Genomic DNA, 9,283 nt, shown 5'->3' on the forward strand with positions numbered 1-9,283 from the left:
CATTGTTGAGTTGAAGAGACTCCAATGTAAGCTGAAGTCAGCATCCACAACTTAGCTTCTTTTCCATGACATTTTGGCTCACTTTGGATTATCACCCTTTTCAAAGGGGCTTGGTGGAAACCTATATACTTCAAACGTGCCTCTGCTATATCCCTTTGGATGCATTTTCTGATTCCTTTAGTCAGGGGCTATTTACCATTACAGAAGTAATAAACTAGCGCTGACAATAAACCATGTAAAAGCAATGTGCAACCCAGATTTCTAGTGATGGAGACTTTGCAAACAGTTTTTTTTTTTTTTTTTTTTCCTGCTGGGGAGGGTTTAGTAGGGCCATGAGGTACACAGCTCTTGGCTCTCCAGCTGCAGAACTGAGGAAGACAAGAAGTGAAGAAAATTGGTGAGGCAGTTCTGCCAGTATGGCTCTGCTCTCCTATTTCCATTTTGAAGTTGGCTGCCTGAGTCCAGTCCCCAGGGCTGAAGGCATCTCTTTTTCTGGAGGGGAGGAAGATGAGTGGCACCTGAGCCTGGGCCACACCATGGGACTGGATGCCTTGCTGTGAAGTGAATTTTAATGGCTGCCTGCAGATATACGTGAGGAGGATGCTGGTGGTGATAGAGTCCATTTTTTGGGAGAGACACCCCTGCCAGCTGCTCTACTGGAAGGGTCCTCTTTAATGGGAATTATATGGAAAAGGATATATAATCCATAATGCAATCTCATTAGCTGAGCATCCCTAGATAGCTTGTCTCTTAAGTGCAACAGCTCTGAAAGTGTGTAATGTTATATCTCTCTATATTAATTTTTATAAATATATGTAGCAAGTCACACTCATAGACACAGTCACAGCACAGACACTTTTAGCAAATTTGGATGTTTTACAGGTATTTTAAGTGTGTCCATAGCTGTGCACTGTGACACAGGCTGTACAGGCCTGTTGGCAGGGGGTGGGCAGAAGGCTGTAGTCTGTGGCACGAACGCATGCATCAAAGGCCTTGTGGTGGGGAGCATGAGGCTTCTACACTTGCTACACACTCTACGCTAGTTGCCATTTTTGCATCTTGTTTTCCTCGCTCTCACTTGTTTTGCAGTGCCTTATCTCAGCATTTCACACAGCCTTAGGATGCTGGAAAAGGAGACCCAAGTCCTGATGTGCCTGTTCTCTCAGCCTGGAGCAGGCGTTGCTCTGTCACCCTGTCCTCAGGAACTTCTCAGCTGGGCTGTATTTTAAGTGACTCTGGGAAGGTGAGAAAATGCAGACCTTTTACTAGCAATGCCCACAGTCCCATGACAGCATCAGCATTTGTAGGAGCTGACCTGACTTCATGTCACATTTTCCACCCGCAGATCACTGGTGTACAAAAAAGGGCAAGCAGTTCAGGCAGCACAAATCTGAATAAGAACATGGTGTAGGACTGGGCTTCCCCCAGCAGCTCTACTCTTCTACATCATACTCCCTCGCATTGAGCTTAAAATCTGGCAGATGTACTGCCAACCAGCTGCAACACAGGAAATAAATGGGGTGCGAAGTTTGGAAACCACTGTGGAGAGTTTTTCTAAACCACTAAGTGACACAAAGTTAGAGGCGTTTATCCGGTGCATAAGAGAGAGAAAAATGTACAGCTGAAAACAGGGTCTGTCTGGGGTAGGTGGTCCTACACTGAGAGAGTTCTCACTTCTTTGCAACAATATCTGGGCCTCTGGTGAGGATGAAGAGGGAGGAGGGCTCCAGACACATCTCTGCAGTTCCCTGGTACACAGGAGCTGCCTCATAAGTGGGCACTGGGATGGGCACCAAGGCTGGACCAACCGTGTGCGCTAACATCACGCTACTGCCCCCCAGGGCTGTGAGCGTCAGGAGACCAGAGCACACTGGCACTGCTGCTGCTCGTCTCCCTGCTCCCTTGGCTGGAGGGCTCCTCTCCAGGCTGACAACCAGGTAACTTTCTTCCAGCACGAGCATTGGTTGGGTGAGTCTGAGCGTGAGCGGTGCTGTTCCCCAGCTGGAAGGCTGTGGCTAATGGAAGAGTGATGCACATACTGCATGGTCTTGTGTCAGCCACTGCCGTCAAGGCTGAGCAGAAATTTCAATTTACTTTAATGTAGTTATTGAGGCATTTTCATTCCATAAAAGGATATAACAGAAGACAATCTACAAATATTTGTTTTCTACTTTTAAATGAGTTTGATTCAGCTGTGCTTGGTTTCTCCTTTTTGGGTTTTACTTTTGAGACTTCTTGCTTACAGGCACAAGTATTCAAGGATTGTGAACCTTAAAATTTGCAGTCTAAATTCTGTGTTTCATACATGAATATTTCAACAGAGTAATATACTCTGTTCTTTCTGTAAGGCCCCATTTTTAATCATTAATGCTTGTTCTTTTGAGCAAATAAGCCACATATATATGAGACTTGTATGCATTAAAAAAAAAAAAAAAGGTTCTCTGGGACAAGTTCCAGTATGACAAGATTCTGGTTATGAATATTTATAGATGCATCAAAATTGGTGAATGCTGAATTTGCTGATAAACATTGTGGAAGGCTTTTTTAACCTTTTTTATTTGCAAATTGGGTCAAATTCAGTAACTAATTCTGGTAAAAAAAAAATATTTTTTATTTCTTGGTTAAAGGTTTTTTTTCCAGACTTTTTGATTGAAAGCACGCTTTGCATATTTTATCCAAATTAAACCAAACCAAACCAACCAACCAACCAAAAAAAAAAAAAACAAACCCAAAACAACAGAAAAAGAACAAAACAGCAAACTCCAAACTTTTTTACAGTACTGACATGAAACAAACCAACATATTTGTGGCAAAGTTGTTAACTGAACAAATATTAATTTGAGAGCTTTTTAATGTAAGAGTTATGTTGCCTGTTGGATGCTAGTAGCAGAATGTACTGATCAATGTGGTTGCCCTGCCATTGTTTCCAGACTGCAATAAAGCTTTTCACACAGATGCACCAGTGTTAGAACTGTGAAGGAAGACGTGAGACTGTTGACCGCATGGACATACAAATTGTGTTTAAGAAAACACTGTTGCCTCTTGCACTCGGCTCACGAATATGACAGCAGTTGTTCTTTCTGTGGTACAAGTGTGGCCATGTTCTGTTTTTTCTTCTGTGCACCAGGTGTCAAAAATTTGATATATTTTACATTTAAAATGAAATTTTTAATATTGCATAATTGAAGGCTGTTACTTTTACAGCATTTGATACTAGATGAGGATTTAGGTTTCTCTGTGTTCAGTGAACCCTGGCTGCCTTTTGCTCCTTCTCTCAGTACGTACTAAGAAGCACACTTGTATTTAAACATGGGTGTGAGCAGTGCATGATCTAAATAGCTCAGAAAGAAAGTCCTTGTTCCAACACACATGACATTTCTGAATCAACCACTGTGCAAAGATACATTCTTGTCCAGGGCATGTTGGATTTTGACTTCATAATTAAAACAACATATCCATATTTCCCATGGGATGGAAATGCCATTTTCCGGTCATCTCTAGCTGCAGGTGACTGACTCAGAAATTAAATGATTAAAGAGATACAAATGGAGGCGTAAAGGAGAGAATGACAAAAGGGCAACCAAGCAGACAATTTAGGGGAATGCAGAGGCGAGTGATGGAAAACAAGACAGCTTTATGGGCAGGCTACAGGGAGCCTCAAGACAAAAGTGTGGCCACTGATTTCTGACAGTCACTTCAGAAAACTGCAGTCAGGATATGGCTACCACAGTGTTGTGGAAGCAGGAATACTCTCCAAAGACCTCAGCTTTATTTCCCAGCAGCTTGGGGGCACAGCAGTGCATTGGTTGTGAACCTTCCTGCTGTGACAAAACCAGCATGAGACTGCAGCATCAACTGCAGTCCTTGGGACCTAAGCAGAAGAGGTTGAGAGTATGACAGTGGGAATGCATAAATATCCATTGTTCAGTGCAGAGTAGTGCAAATTTGCCATGCCAAACTGGGGTCATTTACATGTGTTGTCTAACCATAGGAAATTATCAGTGATGTTCTTAGCCAAATCCATGTTTGAGCAACAGCTGAATAGGTTTTCATCAAAATTCTCCACTGAGAACCATATATGTTTTGATTGGAAAGCTTTTGTATAGCATGGAGTTCTGCTCTTTTGTGTGAACCAGAAACAATGTGTTGGGATGACAGCACTAACTCAATCTTACCAATAAAGTGCTGCCTGTTTGAAAAAAATGAGCTAGCAATTTATAAGACATGGCTTGTTAAAAAATATGACTGTAGACTAGCATAAGTTACCACAAGCGTCTTTAGTTCACTGTGTCTATTAAAGCAGGAAACAAACTCGTATGTTTTTGATCTCTTGCAATAGGATGGTTGGCCTTGTTCTGCTAGAGAAGTGAAATTACCCTTCAAGAAACTAGAAGCAAGCAATGGTTAGGAATAATTTCTTTGTCAAATAGTTGTTTATGTCTAGATCCTGAATTTTCTTAAACATGTTGTTACCTTGAGTTTTCAGAAAAAATTGTGATGTGTATGTTTGCTCTTCTGAAACCTTTTTTTCCTCTTCTGGAGCTAAGTCTGTGAAGTGGCAGTAGAAGTCTGTAGCTATCTTTGTACTAGCTAGCTGGGTATGAATAGTGAGCAGCTAGAGATATTCTGGAGTTTTTTTTGGTTTGTCTTTTTTTTTTTTTTTTTTTTTCCTAAACAGAAATGGTTCTTTCATTTTCAAACTCCTTTTTTGCTTTACTTACTTCCTTCACTTGACATGGGGTCTTGTTTAGAACTTCTGTTTTCAAAGGAATCAGAGGTTTTACTATGTGTTCTTTTTGAAGGGATTTGCACAACAGTTGTGACTACATGCCATTTTCTTTGCCTTCACTTCCTGCAGTGCCGATTCCTCCTGCTAAAGATGTCTCAGACACGGGCAGTTCTGGGTGCACTCCTTGTCTTGCTAATCGATCTTGTTGAAGGGCCAGGTACGTGACAAAGATCCAAAGCTACATGCAGCACACATTGATACTCCGTATTTCCAGCTTACCAGTAGACTGAAACTTTGCAGTTCACCAGGGGAAATTTTGCTTTTTTTTTTTAATGTGAAAGCAAAGAGTGATGTCACCTCAGTGACATTCTCGGTAAGAATGTCACCTCAGCAGGCAAAATAATCATGTGCCTTGTAGAGTGGCAGGGGACGATATATATCTAATAGGAATCCAACACAGATCACCTGAAGACCCATCTCCTGTTTAGCTCGGACAACGTCAGGAGAACTATAATTTCTGGTAGAAAAGAGATCTGCATAAGGCCCTTACTAAAAATGCCTTTGTAACTACTGAACCAAGTGATTTTGGGTTTTAACCTTGTTACAGGTGTGTGTTACACTGCTAACCCTAGTTTTACTTGCACTTTAACCAAGGCACCTAATTCAATAATACAATGATTTTTTAAAAACATAGTTTCCTTTCCCTTAAGGGTGAATCTTGCCCTCGTCAGTGTTTCAAAGCCAATATTAAAGTGACAGAAATCTGTTGCCCAAAAACAGATGGAGGAATTGCAGCTCACCAGCACGCATCACATACCTGCACAGTCTCTGCAGCGGAAAGATACCATCTCCACTGCATTTCCAGACTTCACAGAGTGACAGCAGGAAGCTAGACTACTATTTATATGTGCGTCTGCACAGAGCGTTGTGTCCCCAGGGCTGCCACTACAGTAAGGAAGTAGAAATTTTTAAGCATGATGAAATCAAGAGTTTCCTATGCTCTGGTGATGGGTGTAGCATAATTTTTTTTTTTCATCTTTTTTTTTTGTCTTCTTATGTAGCTTACAACATGGTGAGTGTGGAGGCTGGTCATGAAGCTGTGTTGAGTTGCCCTTACCTCTCCAAGGATTCTTTGCTAATGGTGACATGGAAGAAGAAATGCAGCACTTGCTGCTTTTTGGCCTATAGAAGTGATTACAATGAGACAAGCAAGTTAAACTGCAGTGAGAGGGTGAGGTGGAAATACCTATCTGACAGTGTCCCTTCTCTTCATATTGACCCCGTGAACCTTGGCGATGAGGGAATTTACGTCTGTGAAATTGTCAGCAGTGCAGGGAATTTTCTTTTTTTCTCTTCTCTGACTGTGATAGGTAAGACACACCTTGTGACTTTTTTTTTGTGTGTGTGTGTGAGTAGATGAAAATTATTTGATTTGGTGGTAAAAGATAAAATAGACTGTAGGTGCATACTGAAATTGAAAATAAAGAGATAAGATGCTTTAGTCTGGCTATGTGGAGAAGGGATAAAGCATGAGGAGTTATGCGATAGGACTTGGCTGTCCTATGGAGAAATAATCTGGAGGTTTTGTGTTCATTTGAATTCTTCTAACTTATAAGAGGGGAGCTTTTAAAATGCACAAATTCATCAGTCTGCTTTGTTTCTGGGAGTTCTTTGGGCATAACATGGATTTTGAATGTTGTGTGAATGTTCACAGAGTCCAGGAGTATACACTCTTGATTAAGTTAATGCAAACAAAAGATATGAAATAAATATTGCTGCTATGAGCTGAGGAAGAGGATGCTGAATCAAAATTCACAATCCGATCAATGTGTGCTTTGTCTGGTAAGGGCTGAATAGAAAGGAAGCAAAAGCTTCAGGAAATTATTTGGAAATATTTTACTCTTCCAGAAATACTGAAAGCTGTTTATGAGACTGCATCACTGAAATAAAAATGAAATTAGTCTATTTTCAACCTAGGCAGGGACAAAAGATTATTAGGAACCATAATCAATACATCAAATAATCTTTTTTTCAGATGATCAAGTAAACTATCTTAAGGTTTCCATAAATCTAAAACACTGCCCCTCTCTCCCCACCCAAACACAGAAGATTCAATGTTCTGGGTGTATTCATTTTTAGTGATATGCAGAAGGCTTATGGGAAATTAATTTTGGAACTCTGTAATTGCTAATATTAATTTTTGTCACTTGGTATTTTTTTTGTTCTTCCCTGTAGAGTCTTGCCCTTCTCATAATGGCTTAGGGTACTATCCAAACTTTTGACTGTTTCATCAAATGCAAATAATGCTCCCACCAAGTTGTGTGACTTTAGGCAGAACAGTTTTGCCTGATTTCTCCTCAATTTCTCTGCTGTCAAATTATTGATTCTACTTACCTAATCTCCTAAATATTTTAAATAAATCTCCAGTAAGCTGTGTTTTCCTCAGTATGTGCACTGCCGTCATTCTAAATCTTCATTTGATCCACTCCTCTTTGTCATCCCATTTTTCCCTGTTACTGCTGTAGTCACCTTCTGGAAAACGAGGAAGCAGTACTTTCTGATGGAGTACCTAGTTTTGGAGATATTCACTTTTAACTTTTTGATATATTTTTTTTTCCCTAAAGATTTTTGGTGCTAACATTCCAAATTATTTTAAAATATCTTGAATTTGTCATGCAAACTAAAAAGCATCACTTTTCAGTTTCTCAGCTGGTCTCTTTATACTGAACTGGAAATAATGTTTGTGGCCTTTTTTTTAATTCTTCTGTAGTCCCTCCTGCAGTGACTCTGACCTGTGACAAGAACAGGGTGGCTGCCTGCCAAGCATCTGCTGGTAAGCCAGCTGCTGACATCTCCTGGGTCCCTGCAAGTAATCAGAGCACTGAAGAAGAAGTCCATCACCTCAACCGAACAGTGACCAGAGTGAGCTACATTGGCTGGGTCAACAGCACGTTTCCCACCGTCACCTGCCTGGTTACTCACCCAGCTACAAACCAAACTCTGTCCCTAGACCTACCATGTAAATAGCATTGTTCTGTAATTGCTCTTCATCGTATTCTTGGGCTTCTTTGTGCTGTTCTGTGCACCTGTTCCTACTGAATGCCAGGACTCTGCAGATGGTTTAGTGGGGTTATAAGCCAAAGTCCTAGTGCATGTTGAATAATTTTGAGGTAACTGGTTGAAACCAAGTATTTCTTGGCACTGTATGGAGAAGCCTTCAGTGTGTGCTTCTTTCTATCTCTCTTTCTGTTTTACAAGAGTTCCTCTTTCTGTTCTTGGTGGGTTGACCTTGTCTGGCCACCAGGTACCCGCCATGCTTCTCCGTCACTCTCGCTCCTTAACAAGACAGAGGGGAAAAAAATACAGTGAAAAGCTGACAGGTTGAGATAAAGACAGGAAGATTACTCATGAAAAACTATGACAGGCAAAACGCGCAACTTGGGGAAGTTAATTTATTGCCAATCAAACACGAGTAGAATAGTAAGAAATAAGAACAAGTTGAAAAGCATCTTTCCCCCACTCCTCCCTTTTTCCCAGGCTCAGCTTCACTAACAGTTTCTCTGTCTCCTTCCCTTAAGTGGCACAGGGAAATGGGAACAGTTGTCCATTCATAACACTTCATCTCTGCTGCTCCTCCTTCCTCATGCTCTTCCCCTGCTCCAGCGTAGCCCCCCACCCATTTGAGACAATCCTTCATGAACTTTTCCAGTGTGGATCCTTCCCACAGGCAGCAGTTCTTCACAAACTGCTCCAGTGTGGGTCCTTTTCACAGGGTGTAGTTCTTCAGAAAGATTTTCCCACAGGGCTACAGGTCCTGCCAGAAAACCTGCTCCAGCATGGGCTCCTCTCCATGGGGTCACAGGTCAGCCTGTTGCAGCACAGGGGCTCTGCACTGGGTCACAGCTTCCTTCAGGGCACATTCACCTGCTCTGGACTGGATCTTCATGGGATGCAGGGCAACCACCTGCATCATCACAGTCTCCATCAGATGCTGCAGAGGAATCTCTGTCTGGCATCTGGAGCATTTCCACTCCTCCTTCAACGACCTTGGTGTCTGCAGGGCTGTTTCTCTCACATGTTATCTCAGCTACCATTGTGCAGCAGTTTTTACCCTTTCTTAAATATATTATCACAGAGGTGCTAACACCATCACTGATGGGGTCAGCCTTGGTGAGTCTCTCTTGGAGCTGGCTGGCATTAGTCCTATTGGACATTTGGGCATCTTCTGGCATCTTCTTACAGAAGCCACCCCTGGCAGCCCACCGCGCCCCATCCCACCCATGCCCCCAGAACCTTGCCACGCAAACCCAATACACTGCTTTGGTAACGTTTTTAATCACTGATGACACAAATGTTGCTTTCAGCAGCCACGTGATACAGCTCACTAATTTTTTGATGTGAAGCTTTGAATTCCTGAAACTGAATTTTGTCCACCTTCCTGCAGTGGTAATGGTCTGGAGAGAAATCTGTCACGGAATGTCTGTCTGTGACTTTCAAGTGATCTTTCCTGGGTCTAAAGGTAGTAAAGGGTCTCCAAACTGGTGAAACATGGGT

General features: G+C 41.9%; 1 protein-coding gene across 1 annotated transcript; it reads left to right on the forward strand.

Moving 5' to 3' along the window:
* Window positions 1–4,879: 4,879 nt before the first annotated feature.
* Window positions 4,880–7,748, forward strand: LOC103772298 (cell surface glycoprotein CD200 receptor 1-A-like; the record flags this gene model as incomplete). The annotated part of the gene is made up of 3 exons (XM_008939627.1): window positions 4,880–4,946; window positions 5,791–6,099; window positions 7,500–7,748. Coding segments are annotated over exons 1-3 (625 nt in total), but the record flags the coding sequence as incomplete, so codon positions are not given.
* Between the last annotated feature and the right edge of the window lie 1,535 nt (window positions 7,749–9,283).

This window comes from Merops nubicus, unplaced genomic scaffold, assembly GCF_000691845.1.
Source record: "Merops nubicus isolate BGI_N331 unplaced genomic scaffold, ASM69184v1 Scaffold16464, whole genome shotgun sequence".
In the NCBI taxonomy this organism is placed as follows: Eukaryota; Metazoa; Chordata; class Aves; order Coraciiformes; family Meropidae; genus Merops; species Merops nubicus.